The 19743-nt window shown below is 40.0% G+C and overlaps 1 protein-coding gene across 2 annotated transcripts in view; it reads right to left on the reverse strand.

The window, feature by feature from the left end:
- Nucleotides 1-9134: 9134 nt before the first annotated feature.
- PROS1 (protein S) overlaps nucleotides 9135-19743 on the reverse strand; it is a 34228-nt gene continuing 23619 nt past the window's right edge. Inside the window, exons 10-15 of one of the 2 annotated variants that reach the window (XM_086763065.1) lie at nucleotides 18634-18823; nucleotides 17549-17716; nucleotides 16336-16504; nucleotides 14661-14809; nucleotides 13638-13851; nucleotides 9135-10490 (exon numbers count right to left, since the gene is read on the reverse strand). In XM_086763065.1, the coding sequence (XP_086619191.1) occupies nucleotides 10345-10490; nucleotides 13638-13851; nucleotides 14661-14809; nucleotides 16336-16504; nucleotides 17549-17716; nucleotides 18634-18823 (1036 nt within the window). In that variant the 3' untranslated portion in view covers nucleotides 9135-10344. The remainder of the gene's footprint in view (nucleotides 10491-13637; nucleotides 13852-14660; nucleotides 14810-16335; nucleotides 16505-17548; nucleotides 17717-18633; nucleotides 18824-19743) is intronic. The other variant, XR_015260652.1, reaches the window with a different exon arrangement.

A 19743-nucleotide genomic window follows, 5' to 3' on the forward strand; every position in this document is an offset into this window, starting at 1 on the left:
CAGAGAGCAATGCATGTTCATGCATTTTCTCTGCAGCAGATCTTGCACAACCTTTAGAAAGTGACTTTGTGTCTGGAAACCTGATTTATGGAACAGCAAATGAATGGATAGCTGTAAGTCATCACGGACAAGCACATGGAAAGCCTACCAAATTCCAAGTGGATGTTACCACGCTGATAACTGTATTAGCAAATATTTTACATAAGCCTAGCTCGTGTGTTCGTTGGTAACGACGTTGGTTTTAACAGCTTCCATAAACAAAATGGATGTGAGCATTTCTCTAAGACTTGGTGTATCAAATTTTATCGAAACATCATTGGGTGAGAAACTGTCAATAGGTCATCCAAAATAATGCAGCTTGATGTGAAAGGATTTTTGTCAGCTAAGGTAGAAATTGTCTGGGGGAGGAGGGGAGGGCATGTTTTGTTCTTAAAATATCTGATTCACCACACATGCACACTCCACTGGCAGCACATTGGTAATTAGCCATGTGAGAAACAGCCATTCCTCACTGATTTTAGGATCTGAATTAAACATATTTGGCCAGTGAGGCAAAGGCGGAGTGGACAGGTCACTGCAGCTGATAGATGCAGACAAGAGTGCAACATGGCAGATGCATCTTAATAGGGGCCATCACCTTTTGTCACGCTGCAAGCAGAAGCTCGCCTGCCCCACAAGGCAGTGCTTTGTATAACAAATCCTATTTGTGCTGTCTCAAACCGTCATGTGTTTGTGTTCCTTTTCAGATGAACTTTAATTCTGACCCTGCTGAGGATGCATTGCTTGCTTTGGAAATACTTGTGATATCTAAACTAGAATGTTTATTTTCTACCCCAGTACGCTGCTGCATTCCTGCAAGCTTTCTCTGGTTGTAACGCAATGTTTGGCAGGGAAACAGAGAATAGAAATGAAGAACAGTGCCCCAGTCTTAAGGAAATGGAGCAAACCTATGATAGAAAGTGTTTTACTGGAAACAAGACAAAGATTTCTAGAGAAACAATAAACAAACAGCTGTAAGATCATCAACTTCAGATTTGTGTTTCCTGGAAGGATGAGAGTATATTGTTTAATTCTCCTCCTCTGCCCTCAGCAGGTAGGAAAAGCAGAGGGCAGGTCTAGTGATAACGTTCCAAAGCAGATAATTAGATATTCAATAAGTGTAGCAACAACGCTATTTGCATGACCAGCTAACCATCTACAGATTGTTTCCAGTAATGGATCAAAACCGCCGGCTTTCTCCTTATGTTTGTTGAAGAGCAGCACTTCACCAACAGTACATGAAGAGCTGGACTCCAACAGGTCAGCAGCAGGAGAAGAACACTCCTCTCCTGCAGTGCTGTGCAGGAACCTGTCCAACGCCAATGCTGATGTTAGGGTCTCTTTTGCCAGGGTAGCAGAGTGCTGGAAGGGTCAAGCCAAGACCTGTGTTTTCTGAAACAAGGGCTCAACCCCTCAGCAAAGAAGCAAAAGTTCCCAAGACCAGCGTCAGAGAACCTGAAAGCAAGCGTCTCATAGCAACTCCCTGCACACAGGCTAGGTGGAAATGCAGCTATGAAGGTGGGTCCAGCTACAGTCAGACCTGAACCCAACCACAGCTGGTGATGTCACCTCAGAGGACTGGACAGGAGCCTGGCTGCACTGTCATCACCCTGGGAGTGCTCAAAATTCAGGCTTTCCGTGATAGCTAACACCACTTTCTTCAAAACTACATCGCAGAATGATATGGCACCTCAGAGTAACCCTAGAAGTAGAAAATTCCTTTCTGGTAGCCCACAGACTTGTCCAGGGGAACAGCAAGGTATCAAGTTCTCCCACAAGCACAAGTACAGCTTTGCAGAACTGTATAACCTAAGTCTTAGGACTAAAATGTTGTCGCATGGCACCAGATGCTTAAAATCTTACTTTGTGATCAACAACAGGGGCAGGGAAACAAGTGTGACACAAATCAGAAAAGGAGGGTCAGGTAGGCATTTCCTCAACTAGAAGCATGAGGAGACTTGAAGAGTCTGATATTGAAATAAAAATTTAATGAAAGGTCTAGAAATGAGGAGGTTTTACAAATGCAGGTAGAGTCCTCTATGGCCAACTCGGTCACAAGAGAATGAGTGCCTGTGAGACACCAGTGTGCCCATTTTACACCACAAGCAAAGCTGCTGCATGGCAGTTACCATAGTCATTATTTTATTGCTAAAGTAAGCAAGTCAAACACATACAGTCACTGGAACCTCAAAATGCTTTGCTTGTATTCAGATGAACTTGGACACGAGCAGCAGCACATCTACACATCTGCTTTTGCTGATGTGGATGACGGATGGGAAACCTAATATGCAGGAGGAGGGGACCTCCACAGAGTAGAGAATTTTACTTCAGGGCAATGTGTAAACATTTTCTTGCTATAAAGGCAAAATAAAAAGGTTGGGGGGCAGAATTGGATTTTGCCCCATAAGGCAGCATGAAAAAACTGGCATTGTACGCTAGTGAAAAGTCAGCCTTGTGACCAGCAGCACAAAGCCAAAGCCTTCACGAAGATGGATCTTTGTAGATAACATGAACACACAGAATGTCTGTAAGTATACTTGCAAATAAACCCACAAACATTGCAACATCTGTGGAGTCAATGAACCGGTAACTGAATAGCTGCAGTGCTACCTGGACCTTCTCTCCTCCTTCGGAAGCAGAGCAAATGGGCTTGCACCACGCTCCATGCTGGTGTCAAATACAGCTTGTTTAAAGGAAGATAGGCTGTTGTAACATAATCATTGTTTCCTGGAGTGTAGATGTATCATCTATAGGCTGCACGTCCTCTGCTCTCTGCACTGCACAACAGTTGAGCATCCAACGGTACCTCTAGAAGGCAGGCCTTCGTAACAATGGTTGAACACAAGCCCCACACACCTACTGTCTGCTCTCTCTCCTCTGCTTGCTTCAGCCAGCCAGCATCTCCTTTCTGCTAGGCTGACTGAGTGACAGCCAGCTAGCTCTCCTCCAAGGCTCGGACACAGCCACGTTGAGCGACTGGACTTTCAAACTCTGGTGGAACGGATGTGGAGATTAATTTTCCTGGCACACTGGAGTCCCCAACACTCTCACTGCGGCGTTGGAGTATAAACCTAGCTGCAGTTTGCCAAAGGTATTAGTGCCATTGAAACATTTTTTTTCTCACTGGGAACTGAAAGTCTGGATAGAAAGTTTCTAGCAGGAGTTTGAACTTAGCATTGCTGCGTAGAAGAAATGTGGCTTATGTTTATCACTTTAAAATGTATAACGCTATGCATTTGAATAGTACGATATACAACAGACATAGGAAGTCATCAGATTTCTGGATTGTCTAGAAAATTACTTTCCCACTCTCTGTATACATCCTACTTAGCAGGGACAGGTTAAAATTGGTCTTCTAGTGCAGTACTGTCACAAACGTGTTTTATTTTTGTTTGAACCTACTGCATTTCTCCTCTGACTGCAAACATAAACCTCTGTATTTGTGCCCAGGTGGATCTTTTTTCTGGTAACAATTTAAGGTTTGACTTTGAGATACTGTGTCAGTCAGGCTCTTCTGTCTGTGTAACAGGACAGATTTTTCAGAAGCACGAAAAGTAGTGGAGCGGTTGACTTCCAACAGTAGGCGGACGCCTGATGTCCCTTTGTGCCGTTGGAGATTGTTCCTTTGTCTACTGTTTTGCTTCTGCCCATACACACATACACTCTACAAGTTTAGAATGAAACCCAGCATTAGCAGCAGAAAAATCAGTGCACTTAATGAAGAAAAAAACAATTGGTTCTGGGCAAAGACACAAAGTGCTTTGAGGGTCTGTTTAATATTCATTGTGCAGATTCCTGAGGAAATAACGTCCACTTTCAGAGTTTCGCTGGTTGGGGTTTTTGAGGGGGTCAAGGGTGTTTTTTTATATCAAGACCTACAACAAGCTGTAAAGTAAGACTCATTAAATTCATTTCATCCTTTTTCAAGCTTGTCACGGTAGCTGGATGTTTGAAATATTGTCAAAGCTTCTTCCTGTGTTCTTACAGATGAGCTAAACTACATTTTCAGCCCTTGAGATCATAGGTCATAGCTCTGCTTCTCCAACTTCGGCTGATGACATCACTGACACCCAAAATAGAGCAAGGAGCTGCCGAATGCATCAACTGCTAGCATCGTTGCTGGTGGGGAACCTGGGACTCATGGTATCTTCAACTTTTGATAAAAGTCCAAAGCCGGTTCAGAAGAAAGGTTGCTACAGAGTGCAAACAGGTGAGAGAGTAACCATTTCTTGCTTTACAAGAGCTGTAAAAAAGCTTTTTTTTTCCTGCAGGAGGAAAATACAAAAAGAATATTCACATCATTTAAATCAATGGTCAGGCTTTTCAGTGATGTGTAAAGAACTTACCAACACATCTTGCCCAAAATTATTGTGATTACATTCTGTCTGCCTGTTTGAAAAAAAAAAAAAAAAAGCCTGTATTTCTAATGTTTTGTTGGGTTATTTATTTAAAATCTCCCCAATGTAAATAAAGTTTGGAAAATAATGATGCAAGGCTCATCTTGCTGTGAAACAAGACCTGCAGTAACTGCACTCATCTTACTTGAAATGTTGGTTCTTATCCATCATTCATTTAAAGAGAAAAATCTTTTTTTTTTTGTATGGAGCATGCCTGGAAATATTGTTTATCTTTGCCTGAAACGCTAAGTGCGTATAAAAAGCAGCCTTCGCTTGTGAAGACACGACACTGGTCCCTCTCTCGACTGTTTGACCCAGACTAACCTAATTCTCCATATGGGGTGGAGCACCCCAAGGACTGGGGTTTTTGGCCCACCCCAGCGTACAGAAGGACAGTTTGGGGCAGATACTGATGTTATCCTGGTTCACATCTGTGGAAAAAGGCAAAAGCATAATGACTTCACTATGAGGATTTTGTGAAGCTGCCAATGAACTACTTAAGAATCCTCTGAAAGGCTGCATGAGCGTGTGTAAACCTTCACCGAGACACAAACTTCAGTTCCTCTGTGCAGCTTGCTTCATGCCTCTGCTGTCCACTGTGGTAATATAAAGTCATGAATTACAAGGTGATAGGCTTTGCCTGTTCCAGGCAAACAGGTTTGTTAAATCTACATGACCTTCTGCTCCCGAATAAACTCTTTAAGCAAAAGGCTGGCTTCCACCCAAGTATAGAAGAGAAGATTGCTATTCAATGGGCTACATTAACAGGAGTCTGTGAACAGCTGGTGGGAATGCTCATGCTCTCCTTGATAGGCTAGAAAAAAGTGATGCATGCTCTACTGACAGCTTTATTTTTAAATTTTAAACAGTGTTTTGGTTGATGAGAATCATACCAGAAACTGAAGAAGGGAAAAGCCTTTCCTGGAAAGGTAAGCTACTGCTGAATGGCAATCAGAAATGGTGCCTGTTTTATACATAAAAATGTTCTTTCTTAGGGTTTGTTTTAAGCAAAGACATTTTTATTCTCTATCTCCTGTGCTACCCCAAGTTTGTAGCAATTTACATGTAACTTAGCACGTGTCTTACAGTGGTCTTCTTACACCCTATTAATTAAGACTTTACCTTTATAAACTAATGTCTTCTTTATGCTATCATAGATAAAACCACTAGTAACTTCTAGAAGCATGGCTCTCCAGTCCGTGGCCCTCTCCGCCTCTGCAGCTCACTCGTGGTGAGCGTCAGCATTGCTGTTAGCACGCGCTTCCCCACCAGCACTGTGGTGGGCCTTCAGCAGAGGAAGCTTGGCCAGGTCAGAGAATGAGGCCGATTCTGGTCCTGTATCTAGAAAAGTTAATTGTAGGGCTTTTTTGTAACTGCAGAGTAAGTGTATTGTTGGGTTGTTTTTTTATTTACCTCGTAACCCAGGGGATGAGAGGGAGGGGAAATACAGCTTCTTAATGAGCATTAAGAAACAAAGCACTGCTTTGCATGGAACTGTTTAGGCTTGTGAAAGTAAAGCAAGATCACTTCCAGAAGTGCTTCAAGGACTGATTTTTCTTATGAGGAAAGGTGAGCAAGAGATTTGATGCATAGCAGGTCTGGCATAACAAACCAGAGTCTTGTCCTTTCAATGCCTTCCGTCACTCTTCAAACGACAGACACTCAAGGGCAGCTCACGTCCTTGTCTAAGCTTCAGTTTACGCGCAAGTGTGCCCGGTCCAGTATCTGCATTTATAAAGCTGGCCTTTGGGAGGGGGGACACAGCCCTGAATTTTGAACAAACTGTTGCAATGCTGAATGACATAAAATTGTCAAGTGAGGATAAAAAGTGAGGTATGTTTTTTTTTTGGAAGAGTTGTTTATGTGTTTGGAGGGGGTGGAGTGGAAGAGAGGAAAGGAGGTTAAAACGTCTGTTGGATCAAAATGGCTTGTGTTTTTTGGGGGGTGTGTGTTGTTTTGTGGGTGGGGTATTTTTGTTTTTGCTAGTGTTTGTTTTGGTAGGGGTTTTGTTATTGTACGTGTCCCCCCCTGAAGTGCTCAGCTACGCGAGACAGGAGCCAGAGCACCAAGGTGGACTGAGGTTCTGTCTTTTTGGTGCTTTGAAAATGAAGAGGCAGGAACAAAGCACTATGATACTTTGAAAATCTTCTGGCACGGATTGCTACATAGAATGCTTTTATGTTAATGTCTGCGTATGAAAATGTTTATTATGCAAACAGTACTTTAAAAAGTATTTTCGCATGTCTGACTTTCCCAAAATGCACCGAACTGCTTTGGGATGGGGCTGTGGTGTGTGCTTTCTGCTTTATATGGCATCGCATTTCCTGTAAGATTGATTTGTCTACAAGCAACTTACTAGTTCCCTTACTTGGAGCTAGCTTACGATTTAGCTGCTTATTCATGTACTCCGGACATATAACTACCCTTACAGCAGAAGGATGTGCCCAGCGTAACAATGGGGGTCCAGTCACTTGTGGATAGGAAGCATTTTTTAAAAACATGAAGGGTAAACCCTGTTACTGTGAAGGTTTTGTAGGCAGTCTGGATGGCGATTTCTGTAGATGCTCCTTTTGATTTCCAATGATAGTACAACAGCATTTCCGTCTTCTTGGCACTTTTGCACCAGCATGCCAGGTAATAAGCCATCTAAAAATGACAGGAGCCAGGGTCGTTTCGCTCTGAACTGCTGATGCAAGACTGTGGTCAGGAAAAGAATGTGGGATGAAACCAGAGCCCAAATATCTCAGTTCTCTTTTTACTCACAAAGTGATGCATTGCTTACCTCTTTGGTATTAGCTCTTACCATCTCCCTTGTACCTAATTTTTCTGGTACATAACCATTCTTTTTGGTAGATGAAATTGCTCCCAAATCAAGGAGGTTATTTTGATATAACAAGGCTGCTGAGGCAGCAAAATATTAAGCATGTGTGTATGACACTGAAGGACCAACATCAGTGCTACGTTCAGCGATAAACGGGACTGGAATGACTGAAAATGAGTTTGGCCTCTCTTTCTTTTTAAAGATGACAGCTCTAGAGCTAATCTTGAATATCAACAGCGAAGGTGTCTGCACTCAATCTAGCCAGTTATCTCCAGCTGGAGACATGCAGGCATTAAAGCACATAAAGTAAGCTTTGATCAGGCATGTAAGCAGGAAGCTGCTCTAGTATAAATGAGAACCAATTCCATGACTAGATTTCATTTTCAAGGAAATTAGGCCACACTGATTTGTAACACTTACTTGGGGCACAGGAGCTGAAAAAGCACAGAGCAAGTCCAGCTATACTCTGTATAAACACTGAGCAGCCCTTGCTGAAATGATTATGTCTAAAAATACATTGAAATACTTCCGATGAAGCAGACAATAGGAATCAATAACTTTCATGGATCTCCTTTCTTCCACAGATAGTTTTAAGCAAAGCTTTATTTCCTCAGGCAATATTAATCAATTAATAAACTTTAATAACTATGTAGAAAATATGGCTGCCTATTTGGATAGCATATTAATTTGAGATAATTTTTTTCTTTGATGCTGGAGATTATCACAATCTCCTGCGTAAGCCATTCAACCACTAGAACAAATCTTGCACTGTGAAAATGGACAAAGATATGCAAATACAACTTAAAATGAAAATAAACTTGCAAATGCTGCTTTATTTATTTCTTACAATAGGGAGGCACTTTTACATTAAAAAAAAAGTGCAGAGGTTTCATTACAACTACAATACCCTAAAATATTATTCCATGAAAACAAAAAGAAATGGTGTCTGTGTGGTATTTTTTTTTAATTTAATTTCACCTCTATACCATTTATTACACTTTAAAAAAAAACCTGAAACCTAAAAAAAATAAAAGACCCCAAACTTTTTCTCCTGTTCACACAGGCCATTTATAGTATTGCTGACACTTTATGTTCCTCATGTCTGTGTTTGTTGTACAAGGCAGAGGCTGACCCAAGGGCTTTCCAGAATTCAGTGGGTGCTGCTCAGACACTATAAATGAAGTGATCACATGTGTATTTGATGTCAGGAGTCCCAGTTCAGCTCTGCCTTACATGCTAAACCTGCTTATTTCAGCCAAATTATTCTTCAGCTCGGGCCCAAATGAAGAATGTGCATGTTGGGATGGGAAGAGAGTAGGGAGGGATGCTTTCGTGCAGTTACTTCCCCTCCATGGAGTCTGGAGAAATAAAAGTTGGTTTGTTTTTTTTTTTTTTTTTTTCCACATGCCATCCTAGAAAAGTGAACTAGCAGCTCAGTGGCAATTAGCCCCTGGGTGTCAGTCATATGGTATTCCTGCTGATCAGCAGCTATGTATGAACCAGTGCTGGACAGATTCAGAGACTGTACTGAGGCAGGCTGGTGTGAAGGTCAGAGCAAATACTGTACTACATTCCACGAATGGGAAGTAAAGTTAACAATAACCTCCAACAAAGCAATAATGTTGAAAGATGGGCTCAGATTCTGCAATCCCAATGTACTAATGTTAGTACTCAACAATGAAAGAAACCTCGCTAATGTCACTGGGAATATCTCTGGAGAAAGGCAATCCTCAAAATGAATATTGTCACAATCCATCCTTTTGTATACATATTTCCACTTCAGTGTCTCAAGCAAAGAAAGCAAACCTCAGATCAAGAATCTTGGCAGATAAATGTCTCTCTTGTTGATGGATGAGAGCATATAATCATCACCTACATCACAATTCTCTTGCTATTTATTTGGTTTGGGATTACAAAACCACTAGGTGAGCTGCACAGGGAGGCTTCTGCTTGTGTGAAAATGAGGCTGGAAGTGGAAAGAACACACAAATGATGCTAAAGAAATATTAGAAATGCTTGAAATGAGCACACCTGAGGAAGACAACACTTTTCTAATTACCTGTTCCATTAAAGTCAGCTGAGCAGAATATGGCTTTACATTCTGTTACTGGCAAAATATAGGCTTTTGAATACATCAGAAAAGCAGCTGCAACAGGGCTCACAAATAAATCTCTTCTAGGTCTCTGTGAATGCAAGGTTGACCTCAGTAAAGGGAATATAATGGACCACTAGAGGGTGGTCACATTGAGGACTGCTAGATTTGTCACAAATGGAAGAAATGTTTGCTGCAATTTCTCAGCCTTACTTAGCAAATTCCCGTTTGACGTCCAGTGATGAAGACCACATCTCCTTCTTTCAAGCCATCTCCTCTATTTTGCAAAATTGCCTGGGGTGTATTTTAATTGACTTTGAAAGTAAATTACCTGAGCTGCTGCAGAACTCTGTTAACCGGGTTCCTAAGATAGAAGAATTAAAGCTGGTAGAGTATAACAAGAGCCATTTTCAAAAATTGAGCTACTTACAAAAAAGTTTCCATTTTGAAGTTGCTTTGCCAATATCAATACAGCTTGTAAACACATTCACAGAGAGCTTGGGCTCTGGATTCTGGGATATCTTTTCCTTTACCAAAAGCACATATTACAAAACCTGTAGAGATTTTTCCTTGTATGTTACACTTGGAAAAGTTTAATGACACTGGCTTTGTTTAGATTCAAATACATTACCAAATTTTGCAACTTGTAACTTTGTGTTGATAGATGACAAATAAGAAATAAAATTGGTTCTAAACAGAACTTCCTCTCCAAACTAAACGTATCAAAGGCATAGTATGAACACGGAAGATAAATCTGGCTTTAAGATTTATCACTGATATGAATAAAAGAACATTTTACAGAATTTTCATCTTGATTGTCTCTTTATAGCTGAAAAAAGAGGGGATTTTTTCCCCCATTCTATATAAAAGGCAGGAAAACTACTTTATTATTTTCCTGGCACATGTTGAATAAAATAATACAGGCTTCATTATGGCATGAGATTGATTACGCAAATTATATCTGAAAGAAAAAAGTCAAATTAAGAATTGAATGGTTACTGCATAATCAGTGGGCACGAATGAGATCTAATGTCATTGTGTTTAGAAATGGCTTCATCCAGATCCAGCTGTCTGTTGTTGACCTTCACCTCCATGCAGCCATCATAAAAAGCAGTTACTAGCGTAGCACCCAGAGGAACATCTGCACAGAAACACATCCAGTTTATTAGGCCAAGGCATGCAAATTTTTGCGTGTTTTTCAGATTAGCAAAAACATAGGGAATACTTCACTCCCCATCCGTTAGCCAACCATGGGAACAAAAGAGCAATCTGGCAGGAAACGCTTGAGTTCTTCTCCCTTTTCTTTAAGATTGAGATAAAGTCAGAAAATTGAAAGAGGTCAGTAAAAATTGAAATATGCATTAGAAGTCTATTCCTGTCCAGAAACCTAACTACATGAATGTTTTTCATAGTAGCATTTTCTATATTAACAACAACGAACCAACAGGTTGTCTCCTGAAGTCCACTGTTCTTGACCTGACCTAAAAACAGATGTTTATTGGATTAGAAGTCACAGAAAGAACCACCTTGCTTTTGCCAGAAAGCTATTCTGGATTGAAATCTGCAAGTTCTCAGATAGGGGACCCCTGGGAATGCCACACATTTTACTGCTTCCTTACTGCTTCTTCCAAGTGAATTCTCTGTAAAAAACTTTATCTTTTGCTCATTTAGGTATTGTTTGGGTTATGACAACATCAGATCATGGATACGCTTCCAGGAAACAATATGTTAAGCACAAAATCAAGCAAGCATTGCTCTGCGGGCTTAGGGTGCAACTGGACTCGTACAAGGTAGACACGTGACTCAAGTACCTTCAGCAACTAGAATGCGGATGCCTAGAAGCTGATCTCAAGAGCAGCATCTTTTTTTATTTTTTTTTTTTTCAGATGGTAATCATCCTGTCCCTCCTAGAAGACAGACTTGATTGTCTGGGGAACAGAATTGTTGCTTCCTTGTGATTTTATTTTGCTGTAAGCTGAGGTACTGCAAGAGCAGTCTTGTAGAATTGTGCCTGTCTGCTCTTTTTACTCCAGTGATGGTAATCACTGCTGATGATAGAACTGCATAAGTCTCATTTAGCCTGCAATGGTTGTGCTGAATTAATTAACAAAGAGGCATACTCCCAACGCTGTTACTAGTTTGAAGAAATATGTATCCAAAATGGGGACTTCTGGTCTTCATGATATGTGTATTTTTTGTTAGATGCCTTTCAACCATGCAGTTCTGTGCACTGTACGTCAGTGTGGGGATCTTTACCCACCTTTCCATACTGTTTAGTAATCCCAGATGCTTCTCATGGGTGAGTTACAGTGAGCAAATGAATCTGTGTAGGCCAAACTGGCTGTACATAGGGACCTAAAGCAGTTTTCCTATATTACTTTTTATCTCTTTGGTAACAGAGGCTGTTGTAGAAGAGGCTCCTTTGGATAACATGGGGGTTTTTTTGTTGCTTTTTTGAGACCTCTCAATAGAAACTGTTTACGCATACAGAGGTTTTTTTTTAATTTGCATGTTGAAGATACCTTTTAAAACTGAGAGATTACACTTACTTTTAAGGAGCAGCAACTAACTAATACTTGCTCCTTATCTACTTGAGATGCATGACATAAGCCAAGGTCTTAGGTCTTAAGATGCCAACTACCCTGTGGCTGGCAACATACTAGAAAGAATCATGTAAACATCGCAAAGGTGAAGAGGACTAAAAAATAACTGGAATCTTAGCCAAGTTACTATGGCTCAGTTAACCTACTGACTCACCTCTTCTATGTAAATACTGTCTTCGTCTCTCTCTTAAAAGTGAGGAGGTATAACAAAAACACTGGCCCTTACCTATTGTGGCACGTGATGGTACTGTACCATCAGTGCACTCTTACCATTCTACACATTCAATTTGAATTGAATTCACCTGGTTATCTGGTTTCCACGATATTGCATATCCATTCAAAAACAAAATTGGAGGAGAAATTGTCCTATTTGGTGCCTAATCATAGAATCATAGAATCACATGGTTGGATGGGACCTATAAGATCATCTAGTCCAACCGTCTTCCCACTACCATTGCTGCCACAGCTACTAAACCATATCCTGTAGCTTCTCATCAAGCCGCCTCTTGAACACTGCCAGGGACGGAGACTCCACCACCTCCCTGGGCAGGCCGTTCCAAATCTTGTTACATCCTTGATTAGCAGTATATGAAGAACTTGTAGAGAAAAGCTATGTTCCAGCATACGGGCCTGGATACTGAGGCAATTATCGCTTCGGACAGAGGCTGTAGTACTTGCAGTGCTGCCCTAAACACCCAATTTCTATTCTGACAAGCAAGTCTAGAGGGTGGAATCATAATTCCAACCTCCCCTGTGTACACTACCTTGGAAAAAATGTTTAAAGAGATTATCTCCGATGGACATGTAGTTCCTCGCCTCTTTCTACTCCTGTGCACCCTTGTCTCCTGCAGAAGAAACGCTGCAGATGAAGATCAGCTAGATCTGGGGCAGTGCTATGACACTGCAGCCTACGTGTAAAATGGATGTCCACTCAAGACTAGGTTGGTCAGACTCTTAGAGTTTCCTTAGGAATTCTGACTTTTTCTCCCTAAAATAACCTTAATAAAGGATACAGAAAAGCTCTGCCAGTAGTAACATTGTAACCATGGTGTCTTTTCCCCTACCACTTTTCAAGTTTGAGGAGCTTAGGCTTTGAAAATTCCTCATGGGTGGCAATGCTACTTTTCTTCATGATTCACCCTGAAGTCAAACTATTTTATAGATAAGCATGTGTACACTTCCTGTACCAAATAATGCTTGCATACATCTTAAGACAGGGGATACACCTGCAGCTTGCTTTGAACAAAGTATTTGCTATTTCAACACACTTTCTGTCTCATAAAGAATGGCAATCACCTATTGCCCAGAGTTTAATTTCTGAAATCATATTCCTGACTTCTTCTGCACTTCTAATTCTTAATTTACTTACAAATGCCTGGTTTTCTTACATGCTTGATGCAGTTACTAAATTGTGCCAGCTGGTGGCATTTCAGAAACATGCAAAATACTCCTCCTCAGCTCAAAAATTAAGACCTTTTCCAAAATCAAACCTCTAGAGAGACTCATGCCTGTCAATGGGCCTAATAATGCTACTGTTGAAAAGCAGGCTCCCTCAAAAGCTCAATAGACTAGATGAAAGAAGCAGCACTTGGGGAGGGAGGGAAATGTTTTTTTCTTGTACAGTAGGGCTGAATATAATCAAGCTTGTACAAACAATCAAATTAATAAAAATAAATATAATTCACCTGGCAGGCCGCCCAAGTAGGTAACAACATTTGCCATCATTGCTTGATGCAGAATAGACAGTTGCTCTGAATTGCTTCTGTCTATCTGTGAATCAACAGACAGTTCAAGTTGCTGTCTGGTTACTAGAAGTGCAACCAGCACTCTTCTGGGTGTACATAACTTCTTGGATTCCAGATGCGCAACAGTGATGTTTCCAATGGTCACAATGATTTTCTAAATGGAAGAATGGTAGGTCACATGTAACTTTCACACACAAGTATACTTAGTTCTGATGCATTTTATACTGGGAAGTAGAAGAAAAGGAAATGTTAGAGCCACATTTTAAAAACAGGTACCTTAAGCTGGGAAAGTTGTCAGAGTTGATGTATAACCATCGCCTTTGGTGACGAATGCCATTCATTCATATTCTTAAATTTATAAGTGAGAATGTTCACTGTAAAAAATCTTTGGCTACGGTTCTGAGGTGAAATTTTGTTTCTCTTAAACGCAAAAGGAGTACTGCTACAGCTTCAAAGCTAACCAAGTGTTCGCTACAGGTCCTTATTGCAGGCAAAAGCATGGATTAGCCATTGGTGTATAATCATGCTCTATCTTGTGATGTCTGATGTAAACAGGTGTAAATGGAAACTTAAGGACAAAAAGATCTGTTTATAAACTGGAACTGCTATGATGAAATTACTACAATATCATCATCCCACTTCTGCCATATTCCCCTTTCTGCTTTATGCATTTGGAAGGAAAGGTTAAAGAAGACATGATGTAATGGGTAGTACCTGATGTAAGAGCGCTTAGTGTTTAGTCTCCGCTGTAGCAATCATTAATATTAATACGTTTTCTGCACATCGCTAAATGATCAAAGTGCTTTTCAAAATATTAATTCAGCCTACCAGCTCCACTGCAAGTAAGCGTGAGTAGCTTTTTTTTAGTTTGATTTTTCACAAATGGAGTAGTAAGTTAAATGAGACAAAACTAGGCGGTGTAACTTATATGCATATCAGCTGCTATGGTAACTGTAAGATCACCTGTGAGTCAGAGGAGTTAGAGTCCACTATGGACAAAGCAAGAGGCACTGTTTCGTTAGAAACCAAGGCAAACATAACACCAGTGTCTGCGGATGGGCGGATAGTCAGAGTCACATTTATTAGCCAATCTTCAGCACTGTCAAGATTATCTGTTTTAAAAAAAAAAATTAAAATTAATAAGTCCATCTGCTAATGAAAAATTAATATGGTGTTAATAATTAGTATTCAATCTGTTCCCACTGTAGACAAATTAGTACTAATCTCCAGAAAAAAACTGTGAACTTCAGACCTTTATAAAAAATTTTAAGTCTAAAAGAAAAACTTTAATCCTTCATCCTCCCTAATCTTCTATGCTTATTGGATTTTTTTTTTGCTGCTTTCTCCATTATAATATGGAACAGGTGCCACATTCATTAGAGGTCAGTTCAAAATTAAACCCAAAAACCTAATTTACTCATAAACTGCTGACTCTCAGTAGAAGATTGGCAGTTCTTGTACACTTCACATTCCAAAGCAGTTCCACTATTAAAATATGAATATGCAGGTACATAAAGTGAATATGCAGATAGTGCAAATATAATTTCATATGATGCATTCATAGTGAAACTAATATAAAAATTACTATTTAAAAAGGCATTTGTCATCTTTTGTATCTTTTCTTCTGGTGTCTCTTCCCCAGCTCATGTTCCTAAAACATGAGGCGAGGTCATATTCCTAAACAAAGCCAAATGGGCAGGGAGAAAGTGTGCTGTAGCAGCTCATAGGAGGGCAGCAGTAGGTGTGGGCAGCCTCTCTGACTTAGGAGTGTGTGGGGAGGTGAGAACAGAAAGGAGAGGGGGTGAAGTCATGGCAGCAGCTCCAAACACAAAGGTCAGGAGGAGTCATGGCAGCATGATGTTAGTTAATGAATGGGAGGAAAGTGGAGGAAACTTGTGTGGCGTCGGAAACTCTGATATAAACTGGTTGGAAGCATAGAATATAAAAAGCTGGAGAAATTTTCTGAAGTGAGTTAGGGAATTTAAAGAAAAGACCTGGGAAAGAATAGCAAGTCCTGGGATGAAAAGGACTGGGGCTCAAAGCAGGGCTGAAGGGTAGCATTGCATTTGAGATGGGGAAGAGTATAATGACAACAGGATTTGGGATGATGCTCAAGAAATGTCTCATTTGGGGCTCTCAGATGTACACAAGGAGATCCTGGATTGGCAATTCTGAAACTAGGGCAGGAGGTCAGGAAACAAAGTTCTGGGTTCAGGAAGGAGATAAAAGGAACCTCTAGATAGGAAGTTCGTTTCGAAGCAGGATCGCATATACAAAACTAGCAGCGATCCTTTTCTCCATCCCCAGTCATCTTTTTCTCTCAGTAATATGATAATTTACCCCACTGATAAACACGGGACAGAATTAGATCTTTGGGAAGTGAATGTCTTCAACAGTGCCCATCCTTTGCAAATACGCTTCCTAACCTAAAGCACTTCAGAAATAAACGGACTACACCAATGGGATCAGAATTCTCATTCAAGCAAATTTCTAACAGAAGTTATGGGAATTGTTGCTGGATGTAGTGGTGTATAACTTATTTTGTGTCTCTCTCTTTCTTTCTTTTTCTTTAACAATTCATCAGTTCCATCACCAGTGAAGCAAAAAAAACCATAGGAATAGACAGAAAAATACTCACTATAGTTTATCTGAAACTTTGCCATTCCAGTGCCAGGGTAGTAGGATCCTCTCCCCACTCCCACTAAACAGTGTTTGCTTTGTTTTTCTTGAATAACTTCTTTTACACCTGAATGTCCCTGATTCATCAGGTTCCAGGCACGAATGCACCCATCTAGCCGAGGGTTAATCTGTAGAAGAATTACAGCACTAGTGTTTGCATTCAAAGTTGTTTCAAAAATGTTAATAACAAGGCATTTCTTTACATACCAACTTTTTTCTGGGTAGCCAGTAACAGCCTTACCAACGCTATAGATTAGAGAAAACAAAAGGCATGCATTCAGTACCTCAGCCTTCAAAAGGTATTTCTCATTTAATAACATTTTCCATTTTGATGCCAGTGATCTGTACAAAATAAATTGCTTCAGTTTTTAAAGCTCATGCTCTCCTTTTGTTTAGGTCACAACAGCTTTTCTATAGCTTAAAGACAATGATCACTAGCACTGTTCCTTGTTCAACGTTTCATCTTCTCCTTGTACCAAAGCACATAGGAATTTCTGCAATTATTTTCTATTGGTTAAGGGGATGTAGTATTGCTTCACTTTTTTTCTTCTCTCTGCTTCACTTTTGAGTAAAAATGGATTTTTTTAATTAAAAAAAAATGTAGCCTCTACTGCACAGTTACTTTTTGCCTCTCTGTTTAGACTGCCAATTAGTCTGAAGGCTCCTGGACCGAGAAGCAGTCAATCGCAACAACTTCTCTCTACCCATCCTGAGCATAAGAGTGAGCTGTTGAGGATGGAAGACTGAAACAATCATGGGCCTTGTCTAGCCTGGGTTATTATAAAACCTATTAAAAATGAAGGCTTATTGTGCAGCCTGCACAGTGAATTCCGTACCTATTCAGAGCCCAGCGAAAGCCAGCACCAGAAATATAAATCACCCTGAAATGCTTTCGCAGTAGAAATGGTGGTGATGTAAGGAATCTTAAAGCTATATTAGAAAACAAGCTACAGAATCCTGTAAGTGCTGTGTTTTCAGAACTGAAACCTAAGTGAAGACAGACTACAAAGCTTCATGCATGTTCATTCTCAAAACAATGGTTTAATAACTTGATTTTCATTTTCTAAATGGATTCCAAGCCACTCTTCCTTCCTCTGTGACTACTAAGTAAACAATACAAAAGCAAACAAATAACAAAACGGTATTAACTAACATGACTCTTGTTTAGTTACCTGTTTAACAAGAGTGTTGCCCACTTTGCGAGGTAACCCTGCGATGTACACCTTAGTTTCCAAGAAACCCTGTGATTGTTTAAAAAGTGTTCCTGGGCTGTTAATACTCATCACGGCTTCTTTAGCTATTTTTACACTGATGCTGTGTTCTAGTTCTTCAACTGATATCTAGAAGTAAGTAAGAATAATTTATATATATATACACACACAAACAGGTAGAATATTTTAAATACTAATTACATATATCTGTACAAAGTGTTGCTAATGTTTCTCTAAACTTTTAACTTGTAAAATAGGTCCATATCTATTCCACCCCCTTCCTACCCCTGGGAATACTCATGCAGCTGATTAGTTTGCTTTTGCACTACAGAGTTTGCAAGAAGCTGATTTCTGCAATTGCTCTATATCCAATCTCCATTTGGCATACAGTTCTCCAGGTCTCTGCAACCTGCTACAGAGGACTGAATCTTCAGAGGGGATGTAGACAAAATACGAGCAAGTTCAATGCTTGCTGCCACTATTATTAGGCATCAAAGTAGATTTTTAATCTCAAAGAACTTGTACTGAACTGAAACAGGTGGTCTATGCAGAATCCTAGCTTCTCTTGCCCCCCTTTTAAAAACAAAAAAAAGCAAAACCTAACTGATATTAATAATGTGATGTGATTTATAGACAGCGTAAGTGAGCAAGGCCTTTCATCTTAGGTATGCAAACTTGAAGAATAAGATGGACTTCTGGTCTAGCAAATGTAAAACTTGCTCTCTAGAAAAAGTAATAGCCATGCACTTGACCATGCAATCACACTTTAAAATATTCTGCTGCTTCCTTTTTCATGATTACAAAGAATAATTCTTATGTTGCGAGCTAGTGGTAATTACCTCTTTCTCAATTGTAAACAGGTGCCACGATTTCCCAGATGTAAGGCATTCTTGTGCATTTCTTGGTTGATTTTTAAATCTGGGATTCGAGGGCATCATTTTAATCCTTTTTAATAGCTGCTTAGTTTCTCCCTATTTCACTTATCAAGACAGAACATTCCCATAGTGGGTTAAAGGAAGGAAAGGGGAGAGGAAAACCCAGCTTACTATATGCCACAGTCCATCATTAATGGCTTTCCCCCCACTGGTGACTTTTGTTCCAAATTCATTCTTGAATTGAATTTCAATCTTCCCATCACGAAGAGCAAGCAAGATCCATGCTGTACTGTCAAAGGATTCTGCATACAGTATAACTCCCTCTGCATCATATGTCCGGAAATCAAATTCTGCTGTAAATCTGAGTAGTGAAGAAGGAATCTTAATGAGAAGACCCGAAACATGAAATACTGTATAGCCCAGGGCAACTCACTAATAGGGTAAAAAAAAAAAAAAAAAAAAAAAAGTTCATAGATATTAACCTTTTGGTAACTCTGTATCTGAGCAGTTGTCATATTTGCACAAAATCAGTTAAAAGCAGAATCTACTGTAAGCCTTGTTCATCCAATCTAGTTAAAAGTTTTGAGATTAATGCCCTAAGATGGGATTTGAAAGAGCCTTGGTTCAGTTCCCAAATCATCTATGAGATTTACATGTGAAGGTTATGACATCCCTTCGAGTAAGAAGACAGACGTAATATTCCTGTTGCATTTCATGGAGATGCGATGTGGAAAAAACACATGATCTGTGATGTGCTTCAGTACAACAAGGTTGCCAAGTGTTATCCTACAACAATTATAACCTAGCAATTTGTTTTGGTTACTGCTGCCTTCTACATGCCATTCTCTAATTTGAGGATTTGTTGTCTGGATTTTGGCAGCTGGTTGAACATGTGTATGTAGCAAGATTATGGTATACATTATAGTACCAGTACAGTGGAAGACAGAGAGTCCAAGTGTAGCAAAAATACATCCTTGTCTCCTAGAACTTTTGGTCTAGATAAAATAAATTAAGGATGAAAGGAAAAAACAAAACATTGGCAAGTTCAGATTTGCTGAGGGCAACAAAAGAAACAAGGGAGTCGCAATTAAGAACTCCAGTTGCTTTCACTCTGTCTTGTTCTTTGTCCACTAGATGTCATTGTCTCTCACGCAGACCCACAGAAAAATCATTCTGCATTTACAGAGAGACTATTAAGATAGCTTCAAACATTGACCATTTTGGAAGGGTCTTCCAGGAAAGCCTTAATGCCTGGTCAACTCGGAATAGCGCCAGAGGAAA

The sequence above is a fragment of the Chlamydotis macqueenii genome, chromosome 1 (assembly GCF_036417535.1).
Source record: "Chlamydotis macqueenii isolate bChlMac1 chromosome 1, bChlMac1.mat, whole genome shotgun sequence".
Classification (NCBI taxonomy): domain Eukaryota; kingdom Metazoa; phylum Chordata; class Aves; order Otidiformes; family Otididae; genus Chlamydotis; species Chlamydotis macqueenii.